Genomic DNA, 27685 nt, shown 5'->3' on the forward strand with positions numbered 1-27685 from the left:
TGGTTCCCTCCCTCCCCGGCTTCGCCACCGCGCCTGCGCGCCGAGGGAGAGAAGGCGCGAGGCGAGCGCGAGCCCCCCGCGCATGCGCCCCTGCCGGCCGACCTCCTCCTCCTCCCCCTCGTTCCCCCTCCTCCTCCTCCTCCCCCCTCCTCCTCCCGTGAGCGGCGTTGCTTGTGCGACCGAAGGGGAGGGAAGATGGCGGCCGGCGGCAGTGGCGGCGGCAAGGCCTCCTCCTCCTCCTCCTCTTCGTCTTCTTCCTCCTCCTCCTCCTCGTCTTCGTCCTCCGCCGCCGCCGCCACCACCACCACGGCGGCGGCCGCTCCTTCCTCGTCCTCCTCGTCCTCCTCTCTGGGGCCCTTGGAGGCGTCCCTGGACAGGAAGCTGCAGGCGGTGACCAACACCATGGAGTCCATCCAGAGCCTGTCGTCGTGGTGCCTGGAGAACAAGCGCCACCACGGCACCATCGTCCGCCACTGGATGAAGTGGCTGCGCCGATGTGAGTACAGGGTCCGGGGGGGTGGGGTTTGGGGGGCTCGGCCCTGGGAGGGTGCCCGCGCCCCCCCTCCCTTCTCCCTCAGGGTCGGACCCCGGGGAGGACTACGGAGGGAGGGTGTTTGTTTGGTTGTTTCTTCTTCTTCTTTCGGCCAGGGTTGCTCCTCTGTGTGGGAAGGGTCCAGATCCGGAGGAGGAGGATCTTTGCTCCTCAATATTTAGGGTGTGTGTGTGTGTGTCACTTTATTTTTTTAAAAAAAAGTAGAGGAACTCTAGTGAGGACTACAGATCCCATCGTCCCCACACCAGCAAAGTCGGTTTCCTGTTATGGGTCCGGACTTTCCCTTTCGAGAGGAAGGGTCGGGGCTTTCTCTTCACGACAGCCCTGTGAGGTCGGCCACCCCACCCCCGCATCCAGGCGCCCACCCCGAGGCACGCAGGTCGGCCACCCAGCCCCCGGCTAGGGTCGTGTGTCCGCTTGGTCCCCTGGAGCCCAGCTGCCTCTCCCCGCGGACGCCTCCCCTGGTTCGTGTTTCGCTGCCTTTCCTTCGAAGAGGGCGAGGGGGGCGGGCGGGCGTCTTGTGTTTTTGACTTGCTTCTCTTCCGGCGCTTTGCCTTCACACCAACCCTTTCAGGTAGGACAGGCTGAGGAGCCCACGGGCCAACCAGGGACGTTTCCTGGGAGGGCTTCCTCCTTGGTCTCCAAAATCCCCGCCCACTGCTGTAGCCACTGCACCCTCTGGTCTCTCCTGGGCCGCTCATGGTGCCCAAGGCTCTCCTGGCTGGAGAGAGAAAGTACGTGTGTGTGTGTGTAAAAAAGATGCTGTCCAGCCCACTTATAAGGTGTTGCATTCGACAAAGATCTGTTGGAGATGTGTGTTTTATATAGATGGGTCTTTGCAAGAGTTCTTAAAGGGCCAATGAAACTGGGAGCATCCATTTATTCATTGTTTGTGTATTTGCCACATTTAAAATGTGTGTTTCCTCCGCCCGGAGATCAAAGCGGTGCAGATGGTTCTCCGCTCCGCTTCACCTTCACAACAAGGACCTGGTGGGGTGGGTCAATCCCAGAGTGAGCCTCCCAGTGAGCTTTATTGCCTGATGGGAATTTGAACCTCAATCTGTCACCATCCAGTGACTTAGACTCAGACTGTGCAGCACAGGTTGCATAGATGGGGGTAATCAGCTGGACACTCTCTTTACCTTATGTATGATGTGTGTGCAGTACTTTTACAAACCGGGTCATAGACATCTGTGCGCCTTGCCATTTATATCTGGTCCACTTCAGAGAGTTGAGAGACATTGTAAATGTTGGTTCTGTATGCTTTTAAGATGACTTGTGTTAGCCCTTCAGGGCAGACCAAGAAAGAATTGCTGTCTGGGTGTACCATTTACTTTGCATGTACAGTATGTGTGGTGCATTTTGAATTTGGTGCATGACTTCTCTGTAGTTCTTGGGAATAATTTCAGCAGCCTTGAAGGACTGGCTGGAGATTAGGATGCTGCTTTCTGTTTTTCGTATTCCTGTGTAACAAATCTTTGGCATGTGTGTGCATACAGTGGGCAGAGTTTTTATGTGTTAATGCTGCATACATTTGCTTTGGCCTTTGCAGGTGCTGATATTTATAAATCTCCCATTTCTAAATCGCAGTGTTGAAAACTAAGGAATGCTTATGTGCGTTTCCTCTTTGTGCTTTTTACGGGAGCCCTCGTAAGGCTGAGCATTTGAGCGGTGCAAGGTGCACCTCAGGTTTTCAGTATCTTCTCTGCATATTTAGATGGACCCCTGATGGTGTGATTATAAGTAAAAGTGGCAGCCTGTCTACATTTTTATCATACCACTGCTCAAGTTCTAAAAGCAGTAGACATATCCCAACAGACCATAATAAGTGTTATGGAGACACGGCTGGTCTTTGTTTTGTTTTGTCTTTATACTAGGATTAAAATGCCACCCAGAGACTTGATGGGCAGCGATGCAAGGTTTGAATCATGAACTTGCAGGGAAGACATAAACGTTCCTGGAGGTAAAAGGTGGATGGCTTAGGAAAAGCTCTGTAGAAATACTGTATACTGTTGCCACGTGATCCCCATTAGACAGGCTGCGTGGTGAGAGTTTGTCCTGTGAGCTTTGAGCGGGGGTTTCGGCCTGGTTGTCTGTCCTGCCTGTCCGGTCCACAGCAGGACGGGCTCAAGGTTCATCTTGCCTACAGAGGCTGCTGGGAGTCGCATTCCATTACAGCACAGATGGGGAGCATGCAGCTCTCCAGACATGGCTCCCCTGCAAATCCCATCATCCTTCACTAAGATGGCCAACAGGCTGGGATGATGCAGAACAACTCCTAAGGGACTAGTGATCCCTCATCACTGCATTATAACAACATTCAAAGGATCACTCTGCTTATTAGGACCTCCTGTTGTTTGCACTGAGATTCCCAGTGACGGAATAGACTCAGGAGGCCTGAGTTTGAATCTCCACTCAGCTATGGAGACTCACTGGGGGCATGGAACAACTGGTGAAGCCTCTCCTTAAATATTCACATATTTTGAAAACCCTGTCAGGGTTGCTGTTAGTCTGTTCCCATTTGATGGCACATAATGATTGTATGTCATGCTACATGCAAGCTTTTGAATTCTACAGGTCTCTTTCTCAGTCAGGGTGCTCAAGGTGTGGCATCTTGATTTCTGTTCTTTCATTTTTTAAAAAAGTGTGTGAACGTTACCAGGCCATCTGGCCACACAATGCTTGGTGTCACTCAGTTACTTCCTTTGAGCACAGTCCTTACGTTTTTCCAGTTTGCTGGAGGCATTCTGGCTGCAGGTGGCCGGGCAAGTGGCAATTTACAGTCTTGTACGAAGGTTTCAAAGGGTAGAAGGGCCCTTGTTAATTAGTTCATATCTTCTTCCTCATGATTTTGTTGGATGGATCTCTTGTCCTTTGAAAAGTCCTCCAAATATTATTACTTTTGCTGCTGCTGCTGCTCTTTGCCTCTGGTACCACTGCTGTAACTTGATTTATATTCTGCTTGTCTCATAACTGGGACCCTGGACAACTTATAATGAAGTTAAACCAGTGTATGCAAATAGAGAGGCCTGTCACCAGTGGAAGCTGAGGCCAAATGAAACATAATTGTGTGCACGGGGCCACAGTCTTAAAGCAAAAATGTGTGGCTTTGATTTACCATGTCGTCCTTCTTAGATAAGGCTGGACTCCCTTGTGCAAAGTTTTCTGCTCCTCTTGGGCATCCCTTGGAATCCTAACCAATCCAGCAACAGTCCTTGAGCTGTCATCATAGGGGTGTGACTGTCTTGATGTTTATATTCTGTGCCTTTGGCTGAGCTGAATCCTGCTCCCTTGGGGGTGAATTGTAGCCTATGCTGTAATTTAAACTCTCCGACAATCGTGCAGCTGTGAAAACCCTGGAAGCATGCTGGTGTGGTCAGCCCTGTGTTTAACCGTAGTAGAGTGTTTTGCGCTTGGTTTAGCTTCTGGAAATGAAATTAAAATAGGAGATGTGATTAAATCTTCCTATAATGGCTTTTCTTGTTTTTAGGAATACATAAATCAGAGTTATGAATTGGAAGGTCTTGTTATGCAGCTGGTGGCATCCTTGCCAACAGGATAAGGCCCTTGTAGCCTATTTGTGGGGATAAGCTTCTGAACTGGCACCTAATGCTACACTTCATTTGTGAGCACTTAATTTTCCCTTTCCTTTCCTCGGCGGACGCCCAGAGAGTATGAGAGGAGGAGTGGCGTCTCTCTTGTGTGAAGCAGGTTCATTCTCTCGTTCAGGACTGGGAAACGGCTTTATCATAGGGTTTTTGGAGTTTGTGTGTGAGGGACTTGATTGTGCATTAATGGTAGGCAACTTTGTGAGTAATAGATGCTGCTATAATTAGCAAGTGAAGTGAAAGGCAGAAAAATGTGGCTAAATTTAACAGGCAGCTTGTGAGGATAAATGTTTTGCTTATCAAAACCTGGAAGTCTAGTCAATTGCAAAGTTGTTTGGTTCTTTGAAACAGAATGCTTCTTAGGAGCACCTAATCAGTGAAAATACTTCTGCCACATCTAATGAGTGAACTTACATTCAGTCTTTAGTTTAGGGCGACAGGTGGGTAAAGTGCCGTCTTCCAGATGTTTGTTCCTCAGCATTGGCAGTGCTGGCTGGAGCTGATGGGAGCTGTAGTAGTTAGGAGTTGCGTCAAGCAAGAGTTGGCTTTGGAGCAGGCTTGGCGTGTGTCAGCAGATTACAGTTCCCATCCACTCTGGCAAGCATGGCTGTTGGTGTGGGATGAGGAATATATTCTGTTGTACCAGAGTGGGCACAGTTTCCACAACCCTCTTAAAGAGGACTGAAAACTAGCATTGTTGAGTTGCCTTCTTAGACTGGGATTTTCTAGGCAGAGATTGAAAGGTGTAGAGCAAAAAGAATCCTGAGTAAATTGGAGAGAAGAACTAAGTGGGCCAGATCCTGGGAAGAGTCGACCACTTGTTCTTGTTGTTGCATGTAACACAACCACGGGTAGCAAAAATGTGATACGGTTCTCAATGGAAAAGTAGCTCTAAGACAAGCTTGTATTAAACCAAGGTACAATAAAATGTGGAAATCTTTCATTGGCCTTGATTCTCTGCTACATTTCCCCCCCCCCCCCAAATCTTCCCTGATGTCGTTCTGTCCTCAGCATCTTGGCAAGGGGGAGATGTCTTAGAGTCTTGCATTAGCAATCAAAGCATCAAAAGCAGAGCCCAGGAAAGAAATCTTTCTGGGCTGCAGCTCTTAGGATCTCTCAGCCACCACGGATGGTTCTCCTGACTGCCTCCTTGGGCTAAGCCTTCCGATTCTTGGCCACAAAGCCAGTTGAGACTCTTCTGCCCAGTCACCCAAGAGCATCTGCAGGAACTCCCCTGTCTTTGAAGTGGGGGAGTGGGTGGGCGGGTGGATCAGAAGCAGTTCCTGGAAGGGCGACTACATGATGTCTGTGTAGTTCTGTAGATAGAAGGCTCTCTTCTTTTTACTTGTTCACGCTGCGGATGTTTTTAAAACTGGTACTGATTAACCCCTGGGAGACGTTTCTTAAGTAGCCCATTAAGCAGGGTGGGGGCAGGGCAGAGACATTTGCAGAAGGTGGTAATCATCATCATCATCATCATCATCATCATGATGTGCCCTCACTTCTGACTCATGGCGACCCTTTTCAGGGTCTTCTAGGTCGAGTAGAGAGGACTCAGAGGTGTCCTTCTTCTCTGAGAATCTACTGCAGCCAGCAAAGAAATTGGTTCTGTCTACCAATTAAGGCACCAGTGGGGTGGATTCAGGCGGTGTTCTTTAGAAATGGAAATTATCCTTAGTTTGAAACTGGGGTTGAGGTGGGCACAGTTTCTGCCAGGGGAAAAAAGCCACACATTTTGGGAGAAAGTTGAAATCTAGATCTGTTTCTTTCACAAATGCCAGGCTCCTTTGGTGTTAGGGTTCAGCATTTAATTTCTCCCAACTGTTTGAGGGGGGCAGGAGATTTCTTAATAGATGAAACATGCGTGCCTGTGGCAAGTTGATGCGTTTCTCAGCTGCGAGGTTATGTCTAGGAATGAAAGAAGCCCGGGCAGGTTAGCCATCTAGGACAGTGGTCTCCAACCATGGGCCTCCAGATGTTCTTGGACTTCAACTCACAGAAATCCTGGCCAGCAGAGGTGGTGGTGAAGGCTTCTGGGAGTTGTAGTCCAAGAACATCTGGAGGCCCAAGGTTGGGGACCACTGATCTAGGAGTTGTGTTCCTGCTTTCCAGAGACAGAGAGTGAATGAGCGAGGTTGACAGGCTCCCAGTGGAGAAGAGCGATCAAGGCAGTATTCGTGTTTGCACTAAATTTAGAATAATTCTCCTCTGAAATCAGTAGGGCTCGCTTTTCGGTAAACAAATATAGAATTAGGAATACATGAAGCGGAGCTTTGGAAATTCAAGTTGAGCTTTGCTGCAGACTCGCTACGTCATGGTCAGGATGCTGGTACTTCTGTACGGGTCCCTTTCCCCACAGCAATCCTGCCATAGGGCCTACCTTGAGGAGCGGCTGAGACCATCCATACAAAATGCTTTCTTTCAGCCCTTGGGATGTGTTGTGTGAAGGACTTTTCCAAGGGGAATCTACTGTTTTATTGCGTGTCTTTTCCCAGTGTGGTTGTGTTTTCATTTCGCCATGTGTGCACATTGTGGCTTGTTCTGGTTGGTTGTCGCCTGTCCTGCCCAGGAAGGTTGGCCGTGGTGGTGATGGTGATGAAGAGGGTTGCCGAACTCAAGGTCCTGTCGCGCCTGTGGTTCTTATTGCTGTTGGTGCCTGCCGTGTCAGGTTGCCTGTGACTTAGGGTGACCCTACGACTGAGAGGTCGCCCGAATGTCCTGTCCTCAACTGCTCTGTTCAGCACTTGTAACCTCAAGCCAGTGATTGTACAGAGAGGAGGGCTTTTTGGGGGGGGTCACTTGCCTGTGACCCCGGTGTTTGTAGTTGACTCGAATGTGTGGGGCTCAACCTCTTCTGGCTTCAGAGCTCCCTCAGAGGAGCAAAACCTTTTGACCCACGGCTGCCCATGCGGAACGGGTAGGCAGGTTTCTTTGGGCCCGCCTGCAGCGCCTCCGGGATCATGTCAGGCAAAAGGGTGTCCCTACACACATAGTTGTCTGGTACCAGCGTTGAAGGGTACTGGGTATGGTTTGCCCAGGGCAACACGGTCGGCTCCCAGGAGGGGTCTGGCCTGCGGGTGGGTGTGGGGTTCTCACCTGTCAGTGTCCGAGCGGGGTTTTGCTCCCAGTGGTCATTCCAACCCAGGAAGGCTGTTGGTTGCATGTTTTGTGGTTTTGGTGACCAGCCATTTTATTTGACAATTAAATTAGCGATTCCTGTCTCAAAACGCTATTCTGTAATTTGTCCTGGTGCTCCTTTGTCCAGTCAAACTCTTGTGCGTACAGCTGCGGGTGTAAGAGGCTAAAATGATCAAACCGAGGCTATTGCTTAATTTACATGAGAAGAAGAGGGTCACTGGAAAGGATTATAATGCTGGGGAAAGTGAAGGGGGCAGTAGGAAAAGAGGGAAATCTAGAGATGAGATGAAGCGACTCTGTAAAGGAATCCATGGTCCTTAGTTTGGATGATATAAGCAGGGCTGTTAATGATGCAACCTATTCGGGGTGATGAACTCATAGGATTGCCAGACGTGGCAGGAGACTCAGTGGCACTTAAGAAGGAATTCTTGGAGAAAAAACTACTTTCTCCATATTTGTAATTTGAATTACCTCCTCCCCCACTCACTATGAATTCAGTCAGTCCACTGATCCCTATGCCGTGTTTTCAGAGAATTGTTCGCAGTAATAGGTACCCATTCAGCGAACCTCTGCTTGATTTGGGAAAACATTTAAATCCAATTTATTGATGAACTCGTGACGGTTGCCGAATACGCTGGTTAGAAAAGATACGTGGCCTCTTGTTTTTGGTGGGTTAAGCCAGGTTGTTTGCGATGTGATGCATGTGTGGTCTCTCCCCTCTGATGGCTGAAGAAGAGGGGCTTCTGGAGGAGGAAGGAGCCTATCGTTTCTTCCCCCTCCCCCCCCCTTTTTTTGAATGTTTGCAAAGAGGGACAAATTGTATGTTTGCTCTTGAGAGGCCAAGACAAAGAGAGGTCAGGAGAATTCTTTGGGGGGGGTCAGGGTCAGGATGAGAGCGAGTCATGAATGTTCACAGAGATGAGGTCCAGGAAAGGAATGGATGCTTCAGCTACCTAGCCCTGTTCGGGCACCTGATTCCTCCCCCACCCCATGTTGAAAAAGAAAATAAGTACTGTATTGGTAAAGTACATTTAAAGTTATTGGTTTGAAGGAGCCCAGGTTACTTGCGCAGGTAGAGGGGAGCACAGCCTCCCCTACCCTGGGGTCCTCTGGATGTTTGGGTTTACAGATCCCATAATCCCCTGTCTCTAGCTGTGCTGGCTGAATCTGATGAGGGATTATGTCTGAAATATCAGGAAGGCCTCCATTTAGGGAGGGCTCGGCTCGTTTCTAGCTGCCGGTCACCTTACAGTCTTCCCCTGTTTCCAGGGCCTGGGGGTGTGTGCGCACACCTCCCTAGTGGGAGTTTTAAAATCCACTTTAAATCACACGCTATAAACTAAGCAGAGAAACCAGCTCTGGTTTGTTCACGCAGTCACAACAAAATAAACCAATATGCAGCATACAACTGTGGGTAAATAATCATTACACACAAACAAAAGTATCACATTCATTGTGTGCCTGAAGATGTTGTTTACATCAGTGAAAGTTCTCTGGAACAATGCTGTCTTAAAGTTGCTGCAGTGTTTGTGTTTTTGTTGGTTTTGTTTTGTTGTTCTTGCTCTCGTGGACACAGAAACAAACGCTCCTACCTGCCTCTCCCGACCACTGTAAAATAACCCCTGGGAAGAAGCCGGTGTGCGCCTTCCGTGTGGCGGCTTCTGGCGTGTCTGTCTCCCTCTCACTGCCCTCCTTTGACCTGCTCTTGCTGCTAGAAGGAAGCTTTTGAGGGTGTGAACTCGCATTTTGAATGGACCCCCATGGCATTGTTTAATTCCTCTCTTTCTAAACTTCTGATTTGCCTTATTTAGGGGAAGATGGTGGCCTCGGGTTGCCTTCCTTCCTTTCCCCGAAAGGTGGCTGGTGACCTCTGCCATAGAGGGCTGTCCACAATTTTTTTTAAAGAAAACCTGTCCCTTCTAAATGGGACATACAGGCCAGCGTGACTTGGAGGAGGGTCCATCACGCCATTTTTCAAACCAAACACTAAACCATTGCTCTAATGTAGTGTATAAATGATTGAAATAAATGGAATAAATAAAATAAATCAAAGGACGTACATTGGACCAGGGAGGTCCCAGGTCTAGTCTGTGGGATCTGTATTTCTGTTATCAATCAGGGATCTCCCCATTCCTCCTCCTTTTGTCTCCAGCGGGCTCTGGGCAGGCGAGTCACAGTCATGGTGATTCTGGGAACTGTCGTCAAAGCAGATACTGTGGCAAGGAGTGTTTTCTCTCTCTCTCCCTTTCCTTAAAGGGGCACCAACGGAGACATTTGGATGAGGATAATTTGAGACTCCGTCTACCTGGCCTCTCCCTGGACTTTATTGCATCATAGACTAGCGGGTGTGTGTGTGTGTGTCATGGTGTACAAGGCTATTTTGTCTTAATTAGCCGGCCTGAGAACAGTCAGGCGTTTTGCGAAGGGAGCCGGCCACTGGCCACTCCGCTCACAGGCCCTGAACATAGATATGGGCAGGTGGAAAGAAGATGGTTTTAAGTGATGCTGAAATTCTGTGAGCTTCCTTGCAGGATGGCATTAAACATCATGATAGGAAACGCTTAATATAGGAGTTACTAGTTAGACGCCAAGGCTGTTCCGGCTTCTTTGTTTCCTCAGCCAGCCGTCTTTGTTCGTACCTGACTCGGTTGTGCCATCCAGACATTGGGGTAGAATAGGAGAGGTGAGCCCCACGGTTGGGGACCGGACAGAGCATGTGTCCGTGGCAGCGTGGTGCTTCACTTCGTGGTGGGGGTGATTGCTGCAGGTTAGCTGCACCATTGAGGTGCGTGTCCTGTTTTGAGAAATAGGCGTAAGCCCCCCAAACTGTGGGCAGATTGCCCATCCAATGGCATAGCCAGCATTTTAGGCTGCTGCTTATGTCATGGTAACAATCCCTGGCCAGTGGTCATTGTTGGTCTCTGGGGAAACAGTTCACGGAAAAGATCCATGCGGTGGTCCCTCCTTTGCCACAGGGGGACTGTGTGCTTTGTCCGGATAGGGGATTTGTGCCTCTAGAGGCGACTCCTTTGGTTCTCCCAGCCGGGCAGGGCGGTTTGTTCTTGCTGTGTCCACTTGGTGGCCAGACAGCTGGATCAATAGGAGCTGGTGATGTTTGGAAATGAGATCTGCCTGACGGGCCTTGTGCTGGGGGTGGGGGTGGGGTCACTCTCGCTCCAGGAGCAAAAATCACCGGGGTCTGGTCTGGTCCTTGAAACCAAGGACTGCAGAGCCGCCCAGCCTCTTGTGTACAGAAATGGAAGGAGGGACCCCGTTGCACAGCCCGGTTCCTGATAAAAAGGCTGAAAGAGCAGAGCAGGATCCCTGGGCAGCCGAGGGTGGGTTGGGGAGGGGAGGGGAGCTAACTCTACAAGTGCTTGAACTGCTTTTTGGACAGTCGTGGATAAACGTGATGTCTGCCACCAGACTCTTGGACTTACAAAAATCCCAGGAGTGACCCCCACCACCACCCTCCCCACTGATGGGATGGAAAGAAAGCAGAGAACGGTTTCACCTGCAGCCCAGTTTCCTCAGGATTGCTCTCGGTGGCCCCGTGGCCTTCCTTGAAAGCAGCGCTTTGTAGGTCTCCCTCATAAGACAGCCAGCACATTATCCCTGGATCTGCCGGCATTTCCTTTGTCATTCTGGGACCCTCAGAGAGGTAGCCCCTTCACCTTTCATGCCGTCAAGGGCCGCGTCCCATGTTTCCTCACTGCGATCCTTGTTGGCTTCTGGGCCACGCTGCCCTTAGTGAGAGCGCGCTCCTTCCTTGTGCCTTGGTGTGGCAGGAACTTTGGCAGACCCGCACAGCGGAGTGCGGATGATGACTGGAGGGGGAATGTTCCTGTTAGCTCGTCTGATCTGCCCAAAGAGACATCCGGATGTGTCCGTGTAGGAAGGGCTGGGCTGGGGCTTCGTTCTGGGGGGAGGTTCATTTTAAATGATTCCCGTTTCAGCAAACTGGTTTTATCTTGCCTAAGCCTTCAGTCGGAGTAGCTGCAGGTTAGAAACAACAGAATAAATAAGATCTCATTAAATATCATAGTTGGCTCTAAATCTTGCTGGGGGTCAAGAGAGTGGGGGGAGGGGAGAAAGAGAAAGAACTGAAGTAGCAGCCGGGACCAAACACTCTTGCTAAGGCTCCTTTTTTAAAAAATTAACAGCCCATGCTATTTAATGGGATAGCGGAGCAGATTCCTTCTGTTTTTATGACCTAGAGCAGTGGTCTCTAACCTTGGGCCTCCAGATGTTCTTGGCCTTCAACTCCCAGAAATCCTGGCCAGCAGAGGTGGTGGTGAAGGCTTCTGGGAGTTGAAGTCCAAGAACATCTGGAGGGCCACAGTTCGACACCACTGACCTAGAGGGACAAGTACTTCTCACTTGATTGATTTCCTCTGTTGGGTCCGGGAGGATGAAAAATCAAGTCGAACAAGCCAACAGGCGGCTGTGCAGGTCGCACCGCGAGCGGCCACCTGCTTCCCAGATACCTTTTGGGTATCCTAGCATGTGAGGTCAGAGCCGTGAGAATATCAAGCTGTGAGTCACCAGCCCCAGCTTGTGCTGCCTCAGGAGACGGCTGCCCCAGGTCTCTGTTAATGGGCAGGCCGTCTTTCCCCACGGACGTCACCAAGGTGGTGACTGGCACTTCCTGCAAAAAGCAGCAGGACGCAAGAGTTCTGAAGCTGGATCTGACCAAATGTCCTTTGTATTCCAGCATCCTGTTCCCACAAGGGCCCAGCCTCCGACCGCAGCGAGAAGCCTGCTAGCATAGTGGGCTGCTCCCTGTCTTGTCTGCCCCGGCAGCCGATACTTAGAGCCACACCTGCCCCTCCTAGCCAAGTTGGTCCATAACCACTTGGGCAGGCAGGCTTGGGAGCACTGTGGAAAGAAAAGAAGACAGAAAAGTCATTTTTCATCCTCTAACATTCCGATTCGAGGAGTGCATGCTAACTCCTTTCTAAAAGCCAAAATTAACCCAGAAAACAACCAGTAACATCTCCTCTGTGGTTAAAACCTAACTCACTGGGTTGTGCCCGCTGGATCTCGACTCCTCTGCCTGTCAGGAGGAAAGAGTAGAAAGTTAATCCCTGTCCATCTGCCCGATGAGCTCTGCTGACCAACCTGGGCCTGCGCTTCGCACAAGCACTAACCTTTTTCTGTTCTTCTCTTCCCAGCTGCTTTCCCGCATCGGCTGAACCTCTTTTACCTGGCGAACGATGTCATACAGAACTGCAAAAGGAAAAACGCCATTGTGTTTCGGGACACGTTTGCTGAAGTGCTCCCTGAAGCGGCCGCTTTGGTGAAGTAAGTGGGGTCCTTTTTGCTCTCTTAGGTGGGAGGACAGGACTGTTGATTTAAGAGAGGCCTCTTGGAATGGTCCCTTCCAGTGCAGGAGTAGGCATAGCTGTTCCCAGCATGGATTTTCTGCGGATCTTAGCCTTGAGAAAGAAAGCCAGTTGGGAGACCTCTTAAAAATAAAGCTGAAGGTTTTTTCCCCTTCTCTTTAATTCTGTCACCTTGTGAGTGTCGAGAAGAGAGGACAGGTTCATGCAGGAGGAAATGATTTAAACATCTGTGTGTCTTTTGCAGAGACCCCTCTGTCTCTAAATCTGTAGAAAGGATTTTTAAAATCTGGGAAGACCGGAATGTGTATCCAGAGGAAACCATTACATTACTGAAAGAAGCTTTAAGTGAGTTGTCTTGTTTTTTTCCTACATCTGCGTATGTGTTTGTGTGCGAGAGAGAGAAGTTGAGAAGGTTCTGGGACTGAAAGAATTAAGTTTTACCCTTTAACACTTTATCTGCCTTTCACACACTCAGTTTTCCTTTGCCTTTGTGTGTAGGATCGCATTCTTGTGAACAGAAGTCTCAGAGTGAGATGATGGCATGATTCACACTTGTTGTGAGATGATGGCATGATTCATTCTGCATTCAGACTGCAGAGTCTAGTTAGGATGCTGGTGATCCTGGATTTTAGAACCTGCAGAAGTTTCTTCCTCTCCTTTTTTAAACTACAACTCCCAGTATCCCCATGCTTGTTCTCTAGGGGATTCTGGGAGCTGTAAATTCAAACAAGGAGCTTTCCCAAGCTCAGCCTGGCTGCACGTTCCACTTGGTTTTCAGAGTGCTGGTGTTTGCTCTGCAGACCTCTGTGACCAGTGCATCCTGTGCACGTGATGGGGTGGAAGGATTTCTGCAGATTTCCTGATTAATCCTGAGTTAGATGGGCAAAGAAGGAGGAGGAGAAGTAAAATTGTTTGTGGGGTTGGGTTGAGAAAGTGTGACGAGCGCCTTCGGTATTCACTCAGTTGGAGGTAAGTCTGCCGGGCCTTTGGAGGCCCCCCTGACTCACTTTGGGCCTGCGGCTTCCTGTCTGCTCTCTTCAGCCAGCAGCCGAAAGTGGCTTTAAAGCACAGCCAGTCAGCTCCACAGACTCCTTGAGATTGCCAACGACGTCTTTGTCACTTAAAGCCAGATTTAGGGCCCCAGAGATGGAGAGATTGTCCTAGAAATTGTTGGAATCCTCGGCTCCGCCTCCTGCGACTTAACTTGGCAGGCATTTCACAGGTGCCACCTCCATGTTGGGTTCGTTTGGTTTTGGGTTTTTCCCCCCCTCTCCCTTTGCCGCAGAGAGGAAGGGGGAACAGCTTCTGGAGGGAATTCCATAAGATCTAGACGGTAAAAGCACCGAAAGGAAAAAAAAATGAAAATGTTTTCCAGGTTCCAAAACTCAGAAGCAGCAGAAAGAAACTCAGAGCAAACAACCAGCTAAATCATGGAAGAAATCTCAAAGTAAGGACAACCCACATGTGAACTGTCTAAGCTATCTGATATATTAAAACCTCCTTGAGGAACAGAAGGGGTGCAGAAAGACACCTGTGGGAAAAGGCAAACACATACCTGCCCTCAGCATTCTTGGGACCTTGGGCTCCGGGCTCCCGGCGTCCTTTTCTAAATGTGCAAAGGGAGCAGCTGCAGAAAGGGAGGCAGGAGGTCTGAGCGTTCTTTCAAAGGAAAGCAGGCTTCCAGTGGCGAGAGGGGGCCAAGGAGCCTTTAGGGAAGCCGGCTCTAACGATACAGGAAGAGGAAAGCAGAACCAGGAGGGAGACCCGTCAGCGAGCCCACGGCTATGCTGGAAGCCCGTTGATTGAGACTCGAAGCAGAGGAGCCGGGCCTTACTCAAGAGCAGATGAGACGAGGCCGGACAGAGCACCCTTCCCTTGGGCGAGGAAGCAGGTGCAAATCAGAATAAGGCCTTTGGCCTTCTCAGGAGGACAGCTTAACCTGGACCGGCTTTGCCATCCTCAAGTTGTCCTGCATAACCCATGTGGTGTGTTTGGGGGGACAGTCATGGATAGCTAAGAGAAAGGGGCCCCGACAGAGAGAGAGAGAAGGCTTGGGGTCCCTTGGGTCTGGGCCGAGTGGTCATGGGACTCGGGCTTTGGATCCACCTCAGGACCGGCTCTCGCCATCAGATAGACGCCCCACCCCTTTTCTCTTGTATTGGACTATAGCTCACAGCATGCCTTGCTCTTGACCCCTTGAGCTGGGGATAATGAGAGTTATAGTCTGGTGCAGCGAGGGGAGGTGCTCTGGGCCCACCTCTGTTCAGGGAGAAGTAGTTATAAGGAATGCTATATTGGACACCAGCTCCTCTTCCATCACCCCCCATGTTTAGGGCTGCAGCTGTGGCCAGGCTGGCTGGGATGATGGGGTTTGTAGTCAGACAGGAGGTGCAACTGAATGGGTTAGAGGGGGCCAGAACCCATCATCTTCATTTGGTGAAGCAAAAATATGTGTTCTTTCAGAGCCTGGGTGGGATGCTCAGTCATGGAGGGTGAAGGGAAGCCACAGTGATAAGGAGCAGCAGAACTGGGCGCATCGGCCTCTCTGTAAAGCATCCATGTTGAAATGGGTGTGTGGGTGTGTATGTATGTGGCTTTCCTTTGGGAGGCTAGGACTCAACCTGGGCTGTGTGTGTGTGCATGGTCACCTCGTGGCTCGGGAGGGGGTTCTGTGCCACCTCCCTGACAGAAAGTCTGTCCCCCTCTGATCTCTGCACAGGGCTGGGGTGTTACAATTTTGCAGCCATTTTTAACAGGCCCTTTTCTGAATCTCTCACTCCTTCATTCCTGCAGCCTCTACGAATCCAAAAGCAGCTCTGAAGTCGAAGATCGTTGCAGAATTCCGAGTAAGTCCAAGAACTGGCTTGCTTGGGTGCCTTCGCCTCCCCTGCAGTGTAAACACGATCACAACATTTGAGTGGCAAAGCTTTACAGAGGGTGAAACCGGCCCCAGGAAACTTGCTGGAAAGATGCACTTTTGGAAAATGTGTGGCGTGCCCATGCTGTGTTTTTTAATCCATCTCTTTCTGCTCCAAAGAGGGATAGTTTTGGTTGGTCAGTTTTCTGCCCCAGAACCATTTGGGGGTGGGGGGGTGGGATTCACATAGACAGAAGCTGCAAAAACGAAACTAGAGAAGAGTTTCACTTCTAGTTTGAAGAACTAGTATTTGTTGGGGATGGGGTACGAAATGGTGTGTGGACCCTTGCAGCCTTTTATAAAAGGCGCAGTGCTGTTCCCGGAAGCCTCCCGGGTGAGAATTTGCCTCTCCCGGCTGCCACCCCCCCCCAACTCCCTGATGTTGGGAGCGGTTTTCTGCTGTGCTTCTCTCTGTCCCCATCAGCCTGTGCCTTCCCCTCCAGTCTGGCCCCCAGTTTCACCAGCACATGCCAAGCGGCTCGTCTGCAGTGAGCCTGCTTCTTTCTCGTTTGTCCAGCCACAGTCCCTCATTGACGAGCTGCTCCTGTACAAGCGTTCGGAGGACCAGATTGAACTGAAAGAGAAGCAGCTCTCCACCATGAGGGTGGACGTGTGCAGCACCGAGACACTAAAGTGCTTAAAAGGTGCGTGGGAAGGAATTTCCGCACGGTGGCTCTGGCCACAGGGTGCCGTGATCGTGGCTTGATACTGGTTTCCTCGCTGCAGCTCTGTGCTGAGCGACCCTGGGGTTTGCCGTTTGGTGGCACTGACTCCACCTGATACGGGGGGCTAGAACGCGCTGCGGGTTCCTAAAGATGCTTGGGTTTTTAATGGACAGACCCAGATAAGTGGTATCTCTGTCCTGGCCAGCTCACATTTCGTGACTCCCGATGGCTTCGCGCATGTCATGGTGTTTTTTGGGGAGGCGGAGGGCCTCAGGGTAGGAAGTCTCTTTCAACCTTCTCTCAATGGGTGCCTTCGTTACTTCTGTTTCCTTGGTCAGACAAAACCGGTGGGAAGAAGTTCTCCAAGGAGTTTGAGGAGGCGAGCGCCAAGCTGGACGAGTTTGTCACCAGCCTGGACAAGCAGCTGAAGAACAGCCCTTCCTTGACGGAGGTGCTCGAGAACGCCAGGATCTTCTACGAAGCCCAGTACAAAGAGGTCAAAGTGGTCGCCAATGTGAGTCTCACAGGGGTGGTCCTGATGGGCTGGGGAAGCGAGCTGGCTGTCAATCCGTTCGGCCTGAAAGGCAGGTCGTTTGAAGACCCCTGGGTGGTGGTTCCCCTGGCAGGAGAGAGCGCAGGAAGCAGCAGTGCCCTGCGGCCTTCGGGGGCCCCCCTCCGATGTCTGGCCTGCCCTTGATCGCATCGTCTTTCAAGATTGCCTGTGATTAAGGTGGGAAGATGGATCCCTTTTGAAGACCGAGTTGTCCTGGGAGGTTTTTAACACCTAGCATCTCGTAGTGGGAGCTTGTTTTAAGTGAAGCTTTACCAGTTCAGTGCGATGGTTGTCCTTCAATAATGTAGGTGGTTCATCCTTTTGTTCTGAGGGTTTCTTACTCTCTTGTGTTTTCTTCGTCAGGCTTACAAAACGTTCGCTAACCGAGTGAACAATCTCAAGAAGAAACTGGATCAGCTCAAGGCCACGCTGCCTGACCCTGAAGAGTCGCCCGTCCCCTCGCCAAGCATCGACGCTCCCTCCCCGACCGGCTCGGAGTCCCCCTTCCCAGGAATGGAAGAAGAGGACAGCTCGCCTTTGCAGGAGGCCAAAAAGGAAAAGTCTCCCTCTCCGGAGCCGGCGACAGACAACCGGGACGTGGAGGATATGGAGCTGTCCGACATGGAGGATGATGCCCCAAAGATTATCGGTAAGTAACAGGGAGCTCCCATCTCAGGGAGTGGACTTGGCCACCAAAGCCTCACGTGAAAATCTAGCAGTTAGTCGTTAAGGGACCTCAACTTTTTATTTTTCTTTCACCTGATATGCTCGCACAGGCAAACACAGCTATCTCTTGTAAAACTTCTCTTATTCCAGTAGTTAGAACATTGGATGACGATGGCGGTGGGATAGGGGTGGCTGGCTGAACTGTCTCCCTCTTGTGTTTTGAACCTTTAGTGGAAGAGAGAAAAGAGAAGCCAGCAACCCCAACGCCAGCTCCTGTCAAGATGGCTGAGAGCCTCCCCAGAGCTTCTCCATCGACAGCCGTCACCTCCGCCGCAGCCCCCACACCAGCACCCCTCGCCCCACCCCCTGTGACCGCTCCAGCCCCCAAGCCCGCAAACCCGGCACCCCCCCTCCCAGCGTCGCCAGCCCTGGCGCTGCCCAACCTGGCTAATGTGGATTTGGCGAAGATCAGCTCCATCCTGAGCAGTTTAACTTCGGTGATGAAAAACACGGGTGAGAATGAAGGAGTGGCGTCTGCCCCCCCCCCCAGGTGTTTTCCAGCCTCACTTTCCCCTGGTTGGTGGACATGGCCTGCATTGCAGAGGTATCGGGTGGAATTCAAAACCTGAGGGGAGGGAGAGCTGAGGCAGGAGTCTGTAAACGGTGCTGCAGTTGAGTTGTCAGTCCGGCCAAGGGGCTGTTGCGTTTCTACAGCGATAGGATGGTTCATCTCCTCTTTGACACCTTCCCTGGAGTGCCCTGGCACCGGCAGGACATTGTCTGAGAGAAGCCCCTTGGAATACCTCTGTCTCGTCACCTCCTCCTGCCCCCTGTCAGCCCAAGTTGTTTTTACAAAGGTTGGTCTTCCAGCCCTAGACCTCCTCTGTACATTCCTAATCTCGTTTCCTTCCCCAGGTGTCAGTCCCGCTTCGAGACCATCCCCTGGGACCCCAACAAGCCCGTCAGCTCTGATGGGGGGCTTGAAGACCCCGACTGCAGGCTCCACGTCTGCGCCTCCGAACCCCTTGGCAAACATCCTCTCCAAAGTAGAGTTCACGCCGGAGAGCCTTCTCTCTGTGCTCTCCAAGACTCAGACCCAGGCTTCCCCAGGCTTGCAAGGTAAACCTGTAGCAGCACCCCAGGCGCGAGGGAAAGGTAGCCGTCACGCGTGGCCATCCGTGTCTTTGCTGCTTGGATCCGTGGCAAGGACCAGCTGAGAGTACGCTTGTGGGAATAGACACCCACGGACGAGCCGCGGAAGATGAAAAGGAGCCCGAGGTTGCTGTGGAAATGTAGCAGCCCTGGTGGTTTCTAGATCATGGAAACGAAGAAAGCAAAGCAGAGCACAGTTTATTATGATCATCTGATCAGAAAGCCAGGCCATCTGACTCAGTTGCTGAACAGCGAGTTAGTAGCTACAGAAGCAGCCTCAGTGCAGTGGATCTGCTCTGCTACTCTTGCTGAATGGGAGTGGAGAGCAAGAAAAGTCCCCAAGAGAGATGAGCAGAACAGATCCTCTGGTGTTTCAGGTTTAGGGTGGGTTTTTTTGGTATGTGTGTGTGTGTTGGGGGGGTACGTTCACAGGGATTTGTGGAGAAATGTGACATCCATCCCTAGGATCTGTTGGCCAGCTAGAAGGCTGATGCTTTTTAGAAATAGTTACTTTTGCCTGTAATGAACTGTGGTTTTTCCCCTTTTAGGTTTATCTTCATTTCTTCAAAGCGTTGCTGGAAATACATCCCAGCCCAGCGAGGTGGTGGCATCCCAGAGTACTTCTCCATCCCCGGCCAACACATCCATTCCCCCCACAAAGGGGCGGAACGTTTCTTCCAGCGCCCAGTCTTTCATGCCCCAAAGTTTTGGTTACTCTCCGAATTCCTCCTCTTCTGCCGAGGTTTCTTCCACTTCGGTCAACAAGATCCCTGCTGGACTTAACGCCGGGCTCTCTGGTGCCAGCTTCAAGCCTCCCACCAATTCCCTGGAGTTCCCCAACTCCCAGGCAGACAATTCTGTTCTTCGGCCAGCTGAGAACCCAACCAGCCAGTCTTCGGAGATCTCGGAGACCAAGCCGGAGTCTGAGCCAGCTTCTCCCAGCCTGGAAATGAAGATTCACAATTTTCTGAAGGGGAACCCTGGTTTCAGCGGCTTAAACCTGAACATCCCCATTCTGAGCAGTTTGGGATCTAGCATGCCGCCCGAGGGCCATTCCTCCTCGTCAGATTTCAACCGCGGGCCCACCAGCACATCCGTGGACAGCATCGACGGGACCCCTGTCCGGGATGAACGGAGTGGGACCCCTACTCAAGATGAGATGATGGACAAGCCCTCCTCCAGCAACGTGGACACGGTGTCTCTGCTCTCGAAGATCATCAGCCCTGGCTCTTCAACTCCAAGCAGTACGAGATCACCCCTTCAGAGCCGGGATGACGGCTACCCACAGGAGCTGTCTAATTCAGTGTTCCGGTCCTTTGGGCTCAGTCGGGATTCCCCATCGGGCATGTACAAGCCGCCCTCCGACGCTCTGGAGCTGCCTTCCTCTCTAATCGGCTCCCCCCAGGAGAAGTTCTACCCGGACACTTCCTTCCAAGAGGATGAGGACTACCGCGATTTTGACTACTCGGGCCCACCTCCATCCGCTTTGGTCAACTTGGAGAAGCAGCCGTCAAAGTCCATCCTGAAATCCAGGAAGCTGTCAGACCCTTCAGAGTACCAAACAGTCATGTCGAGTTATGGCCAGCAAGTCTCAGGCTTCGGCCTGAAGTCCCCTTTCCCCCAGTCCATGAGGTCTCTCCAAGACCAGGGGGAGCGCTGCGATCCCTTGTCCTCTCCTGGGATATATGGCTCCTACAGCTTGCGGGGAAACGACTCTGGCTCAGACGCATCCCCCACCCCGAGCAAGAACGACCTGTTTTTCCCACCCGATTCCAATCACAACAGCCTCTCCAAGCCCGCCCCCCTCCCGGGCGTCTCGCAGAAGCAGTATCCTGATTCACCTCATCTGGTTCCCCACCGGTCGCATTTCCCTCCCCAGAACGCCCACGTGAGCCCCGCCGGCAGGCTCCCTGCCTCCAACGCCGAGAAGCCGGCCGGGCCTTCCATTTCCACCACTTCAACCATCGAGTTCAAGAACATGCTGAAAAATGCTTCGCGCAAGCCCTCCGAGGAGAACAAGCACTTCGGCCAGGCCACCAAAGGAGGCTGCGGCGAGGGGCCCGGGGGCCTCTCCAGCCTCGGCCAGGTGGGGATCTCGGCGGGAGGCAACCAGCAGAATCAGCAGGAGGAGCATTACCGCATCGAGACCCGGGTGTCTTCCTCCTGTTTAGACCTGCCTGACAGCACTGAAGAGAAGGGGGCCCCCATAGAGACCCTTGGCTACCACCACGCCTCCAGCCGGGGCATGTCTGGCGAGCCCATCCAGACCGTCGAGTCCATCCGCGTGCTGGGGAAAGGGAACCGGGGCCACGGACGGGATGCCAACCGAGCAGGGGGATGGTTCGAGTTGAGTGGCGCCGGGAGCACCTTTGATAATGGCCCTTCGAGCGCCACAGACATGCCCACCATGGGCACCGGGACTGGCGGCGGCGGCGGCAATGTTTCAGGCTTCCCATACAAGGAGCGGGTGCCCCCCTTCCAGGAGAACGTCAACAACTTCAGACCCGGTAGCTTCGGGGCCACCTTCGACCGCCACGTCCCGCCGCCTCCCTTAGAGCACGGGGCTCCCTTCCCGAGGGACCAAATCAGGCCCCCTCCCCTGGGGCCTCAGTCTCTTCCGCCGAAGGACCTCAGCACCCTTTTCCCTAGGGACCACTCGGTTCCCCCTCCCCGGCTGCCCTCGGCGGATCGTGCCAACCCTTTCTCCAAGGAGACCTCCACCCCGCTGACCTTGCCCCACGGCGTCCCGCCTCCCCCGCCCCCTTCTTTAGAGCGCAGTGGGGTGCCTTTCCCCACCCAGCCGCCCCCTCCTCTCCCCGTGGAACACGGCAGCGTCCCTTTCTCTAGCCCCCCGCCCCCTTCCGGGGATCTCAGCCGCCCGTTCCCCGCTCCCCCCCTTGCTGAACACGGGGCCGTCCTGCACCAAGGAACACTGAAGGAGCATTTTAATGTGCCGTCGGGAGGGCCTCGGGACCAGCTGGCCCAACCCCTGCGCGACCACGGCGCCCAGGCCCTGGGCCGGGCTCGAGAGGGCGTCGGCCTCGTGGCCCTGCCAAGGGATCCTCTAGGGCCAGCCCTTAACGTCGGCTCCTCTGTCCCCACCCACAGAGACATCATCGCAAGCCCCGGCGGGCTGGGAGTTAGGAACCAGAGGCCCGATTTCCGGCCCCGGGAGCTGTTTCTAAACAGGGACCCCTTTAGTGGTTTAAAAAGGCCTCGGCCCCCATTCGCCCGGGGAGGCCCTCCCTTCTTCTCACCAAAACGCCCCTTCTTCCCTCCCAGGTACTGAACAAATGAAAGTGCTCCAGAACTCTGCTAGAGAGCAGCGGAAATGGCCCTTTCGCTTTTTTTCATTTTACTGTTATTCCCTCTCTCCCCCCCCCCCAATACTCTATAGGGGCTGTTGTCAATTAAGGTATGTTCTATATGGCAATTTTATTTTTATTTTCCTGTTGCTTTCTTGAGTTTTTGTTTTAGCTGTTGACCTTAAAAAGATTTTTTTTGAGAACTAATTTTTTTTTTTTAAAAAACGACAAATCTTAAGGTGGTATTCAAAATAAAAAAAACACTTTTAGTAGCTGCAAGTTAATCAGATATGGGATTTTTTAAAAAAAGGAAAAGACAGTAATACCAAATAGGGACTCTGTCCTAGAAAGGGAGAGGGTTGCTAGAGACGGAGGAGGGGCAGCAAATACTTCAAGACAGAGAAAAGGTGCAAGAATGGGCTTGCCAGTTCTAGCCCTTCCTGTACCTACTGCTTCTTTCTTCTCCTTCCCTCTAACCCTTGTGACTCCAGTGCTTTGTTTTTAGCTTAATATGCTTGGTCTCTGTTCTTTGTGTCCCACCAGGGTCCTGCCAGCAGTAGGAAAAAGGTGCCATGTGTGTCATTGGTATTTCTGCATATCCCCCTCCCCCTTTCTTTTGTCCTCTCCCTGATGCTTCCAGTTTCTTAAATTTTCATTTTTCAGTGGATGATGAATGTCTGCCAGGCTGCAATAGCATCGTCTTGATTTAGCCAGGGTTTTGAGTTCTTAAAACTGGCGTTATCTGCAACGAGGTTGCCTAATCGAGGTGGTTGAGGAGTGCTCCTCCCCCCCCATCCCTGCTGTCCTTCCGCTCATAACCATAGGGCTACCTCGGACTTGGCAGGAGGGGAGGGAAGAGGTACAGGGAGGCACAGCTGACTCCTTTGGATGCCAGCTGGGTATCCTGCCGCACGAGGAGGCGATGAGCTCTTTTTTCTCCACTCCCACCCAAAGCAGCAGGCGGCCCTTCAGGGACAAGGTTCTCCCTGGGAGCTGGCCTTAGCATTGCCCTGCAGCCCCCCTGGACCCCCTGGTGCTTGCTTCTGCCTGCGGGACCCGGCTCCTTCCCTTCCCTAGACATGCCTCCCTCCAGACCCATGGCGCATGCTGCTTAGGAAAGGAACAGCGCCAAGCAGCTTAGCGTCTCTCTTCCCCCACCCGCTCTGATCTCAAACTCTCCCCTCCATCTCTTCTTCCAGTGTTTTGGCACCACTGCTGTGGGTGCGCTTGACTTTCTGCTTAAAAAATGTAATACTCTGAATAATTGCATTTTTATCTGCCCTCTAATAAGCAACAGGAAAGTTGCCTTTTTCATCTCCAGATATTCTGCTGCTGTGTGCATTTGTTAGAGCCACCTTCCACGTCTTGTATGCACACAGCTACCAAAAAAAAAAAAAAAAGAGAACACAAAACTATTGGGTGGGCAGCTTTTTATACTTTGAGTGGACTTTAAAGGTCCTGGATTCATGACGGTTTTTCTTTTTTAATGTGATACGTCCTCTGTGCTAAAAGGCCCTGGGTCTGTTCTTTCTAACTCAGCCTGTAAAAGATGCACGCTCCCCATGTCCATCCTGTAAAACAGTGTTGTTTCCTCTTCCTTCACTCAGCTGATAAAATAACTCATTTTTTCAAGCTTAGCCATGGTGTGAGGGCTTTGGTCATGTAATATTTGTACAGGTGACCACCCTGACTAGGGAGGGGCAGCGTCATCTCAAAGGCATTTTAAGCTTCTCCTGAGTACCCTGAAGGAGAACAGGGTCTGTTTCCATCAGTCTTCCTCCCGTTGCCTCGAGCTTTCTGGGTGTTTAGGGCTCCAGTTCCCATCATTCCTAGTTAGCAGGACTGGGCTGGCTGCAGGTGATGTGTGTTGTAGTCCAGGGCGTTCGGATAGCAGCAGGTAGGAAAGGAAATCTATTCTGAGCCTGCATGAATGTTCACGAGACCAGTAGGAGGAAGCGTCCTCTGGAGGTTCTGGCCCTCAGACTTAGTGTTGACTTGGTAGCGTGCGTGTCCCTAGCTTGACTCAACAACGTATTTGTCATAGGGAGCAAATTTAATACTGTGATTCTTGTTTGCACGCCTTTCCTTGCCCTTCACAGCATGATTTCTGCTCTTCTGAGTATGTGCTTTATTTTCAGACAACAGGAAGGGTTTTGTTGCTTCTCTTTTGAGAGCAGATGGCTGAAAAGCTCTAGGTGGCCTGAGGTCTCCCTTCAAGAGGTCGGGCCCCTAACCAGCCTCTGTCTTTGGGTAGTCGTTGCTTCTGATTTTAAAGACAGTCTTAAGAATGCAAAAGTGTGAAAGCAATATTGAACAAGCAGTGGTTGTTTACTTTGTTTATTTCCTTTCTAGGATAAAGAATGTGAAATTTCTTATTTCTGCTTCTCGCTCTCTCTCAATTTTTGTTTTTTTTTTAAGAGAGAGAAATATGGAAGTAATGAGAACACCTGATTCATACTGTTCCACAATTTGTCTGTGTATAATAGGAAACGGCTTCTAATAATTGTGGGTGCTGTTTAAGCATCTTGCAGGAAAAATACTGAAAAGGAAGGTTATTGGTTAAAAGGCGAGATATTTTAATGGTAAAGTTCCATGTCTTTTCCCTCCTTTTCTTTTTTCTTTTTTACCTGGTTTTCTTCTTCTACTTCAGTTTGTTCACAGTTAACTAATGGTGGCAGTGTACATATATGTCTATAAAATAATAACATAGCAAAAAGCAACAGGCTGTCAGGCTGGAAAAATGATCCGGTGTAGGTTTGCCCCTGGCTTCCGTTTGTGGTTAACTTTTGTATTTGACCTCAGAGAGACAAAAGAAAAGAAATAAGCCCGTATTTTTAATGAAAATTGTTAATAGTCTGTCCTATGAAGGACAGGATTTCCAAAGTGAGGAAGACACCGACCAGGGGCTTTACAGCTGTTTTGGTGAGGCAGAGCTGGAAGGCTGTTATTGGCTCCAATCAGTGCTCATGGGTGAGAAAAATTATCCTCCCAGGCTCTGTGTCACAGGGTTGCTCGGGAACGTCTTCCCTGTGGATCTGTGTGCCAGATGTCTGGAGCAGTTCCCTTCAGCATTCTGGCCAGCCTTCCTTGAGAGGGGAGATGGGCATCGCCCAGGGAAAACGTTTTAAGCCCACGCAGCCCGTTTACAGAGTGGCCTCATGGAGCCCTGTTTTGGGCTGTAGCAAAACATCTCAAGGTAGCAAAAATGCAACCCCGTTCACCCAGCCAGAGGAGACAGCCGCATTGGGAAAACCCACTCAGAAGTGGGCCGGGATAGCGGGAGAGCTGCCGTGTTGAAGATGCTGTAAATAATTGATGTGCTTTCTCATTTTTGTGCCTGTTTAAAAAAAAAAAAGAGTTGGAACTTTGTTGACTTGTTTTGATTTCAAGTGTTTTTTCTTGTGCTGGGAGGGGGGGGCGCGAGAACCCGAGTGGGGCAAAGCAGGCAGCAAGGTAGCTGCCAGTCCGTCTCTGAATTGTATATTAATACGTTTAATAAAACAACTGGTTTGACTGTTTTGATATTTCTTCTTGTAAATAAGCCCTCTTTTAAGCGTGCAGTAGGAGGTTGCAGTTGAGAAAAGGCCGGGAGAGCCGAATTCCCTTCCTCTGCAGTCTCGGAAGTGAAGAGCCGCGGCGATTCCCTCGTCTCCAGCCTGAGTTGACCCAGTCGAGACGGAAGGAGCCATCTGCCGTTTGATGGTCATCGATACATACCACGAGTGGAAAGAGCACGGCAAGAATTTCAAAGATCTGCAGATGATGTTCCAAGGAAGCATTGACTGTTGCTCAGAGTCGTGCATCTCGTCTGTATTGCGGAAGGGAGGCCAGCCCCAGTACCCTTTGAAAGCCAGACACAAGTGAAGGATTTGTTTTCTCCCTCTCTCCCCCACCCACCCTCCAATTTTTGTAATATATACTAATAAAGTGTTCTTGACTTGGTGTGGCCTCAGTTTCTAGGAGAAAAGAAGGCAGAACTCTGTTTTCCTTTTCAGCCCACCATCCTGAAGATGGATCCTGCAAACCTTCCCGGTTTGATCCTGTGAAGGCAGACGGCATGAGAGTTGCTCTTGTTTTGTGATCACTTGCTCTGTTTTACTTTGCTTTTATGAAAAATGGGATTACAGCCATCCCCTGCTCACTGTATGTGAGAATTCTAAAACGGGTTCACAATGGATGTCAGATCTCTGTATGTAATGAGGGTGCGAGCTGCTTCTTAGCTTCTATTTCCCTCTTTCACCTTTTCCATTTTGATGTTAACATTATGGCTTTCTAAAACATAGTCAGACCTCAGAAATAGAAAAATGGGTATTTAAAAAAAGGTTTTGTGTGGAAGAAGCCTGTAATCCATGTTTACTTTGTTTGCAAAGGCATTTTAAAAGCTCTCTTAAGTCTAGCTCTGATTTGGATGTATGTTTTCCCAGTAGACACCAAGCATCTTTTGCTTCATGTGAGGCACTCCGTATTTTTTTTGCCTGTGCTTTTTTTAATGGGTTCCTTCATAGGAAGGGAGGTGTTAATACAGAGGAAAAGAGCATTTCCCACCTTTCCCCCTTAAAAGGGATTCAACACTGAGTGAATGAATGAGTGTTGATTTATGTCACAAACTTGTGCAAGTCTGGGAGCCGTAACTTGGGAACTTGTATACCTTTGTGGGTCTTCAGCCCATATCTGACTGAGGCCAATTACTTGATGATTCTCTGCTGATACATAGGTGTTGTAAGATAATGTATATACAGTACTGAATATTTGAAATATTCAAGGGCTCCAGAGCAGGATGGCTTCTCTATTTGAATCTAATAACCCAGTGAGCAAAAACATGTTGCTGTGTCACCCAGAACAAATTCTTGAGAATGCCTTTTCTCCTGCAGTCTGACTTGACGTCCATTTCAGTTCACTCTGTGTGTGTTTTACAACCGAAAGGAAAGCGGTTCTGTTGATTCCTGGGCATATGAAACATGAGAATGGACTGGATGGATGGTTCACAGACTTGTTCTCTAGGAAGGGTTGGGTTGCCTTTTCCAGACTGCCTCAAACGTACGGCTGTCGGGCCAGGGACTTGTGAGCATTCAGAGTCCCTTGACAAGTGGGGACCCCAGTTTTTAAAACCGTTTCACCAGGGGGCTAGTGCTGGAACAGCCGGCAGGGACATGTAGTTGTGCTGCTGATGTTGCTCAGATGCTTTGTGGGAGATTTTGTACTGTGTGGCAACCTCAGACTGTGTCTGGCTTAACTGCTTCCTGCCATACACACAAGCGTGAGGCCATTGTTGAGCTGTCCTCACCTGACAAGATTTTTGCTCACCGTTTTCTGGAATTGTACTGTCTCTCCGTTGGGGAGGTAGAAAGGGTCCAGGCATGAAGTGAAGGTCTTTGGCCACAAAGGACTGCGTGAAGGAGCAGCAGAGGGCCTGTGACCCTGATAGGCAGGCAGTGGGGCATCCAGGGAAAGGGGGGGGCATGGTAGATCTAGCGCCTGCATTGTATGTGATGTTGTGTGTGTGAGAGAGAGAGTTAACAGGGAGAGGTGTTTTTCCATGTGAGTTGGAATACAACGGAGTTGATCCCTAAAATTGTATGATGCCGGCATTCTTCACCTACCGTTTCCCTGAAAATAAGACCTAACCTGAAAATAAGCCCTACTAGGATTGTTCAGGATGCTAGTAATATAAGCCTTACCCCAAAAATAAGCCCCAGTTAAGTGAAACCACGCCCCTACCTTTGTGCAGCAACCAGAAGATGACATGAATAAATGGTAGATTGTTGTAAAGGGGGGAAAAATAA

General features: G+C 50.8%; 1 protein-coding gene and 1 long non-coding RNA gene across 2 annotated transcripts; one reads left to right on the forward strand and one right to left on the reverse strand.

The window, feature by feature from the left end:
• On the forward strand, positions 1-25844 carry RPRD2 (regulation of nuclear pre-mRNA domain containing 2). Its single transcript, XM_072984026.2, is given in 12 exon segments — positions 1-496; positions 12474-12603; positions 12889-12989; positions 14020-14091; positions 15438-15490; positions 16079-16205; positions 16565-16740; positions 17143-17428; positions 17677-17958; positions 18361-18564; positions 19146-21800; positions 21803-25844. Coding segments are annotated over 12 exon segments (4479 nt in total). The 5' UTR covers positions 1-195; the 3' UTR covers positions 21895-25844.
• On the reverse strand, positions 11414-12480 carry LOC144584919 (uncharacterized). Its single transcript, XR_013539407.1, has 2 exons — positions 11657-12480; positions 11414-11512 (listed from the first exon to the last, which is right to left on the reverse strand). It is a non-coding gene; the product is annotated as an uncharacterized LOC144584919 (long non-coding RNA).
• Positions 25845-27685: the final 1841 nt, after the last annotated feature.

Source organism: Pogona vitticeps, chromosome 15, assembly GCF_051106095.1.
Source record: "Pogona vitticeps strain Pit_001003342236 chromosome 15, PviZW2.1, whole genome shotgun sequence".
NCBI classification, from domain to species: Eukaryota; Metazoa; Chordata; class Lepidosauria; order Squamata; family Agamidae; genus Pogona; species Pogona vitticeps.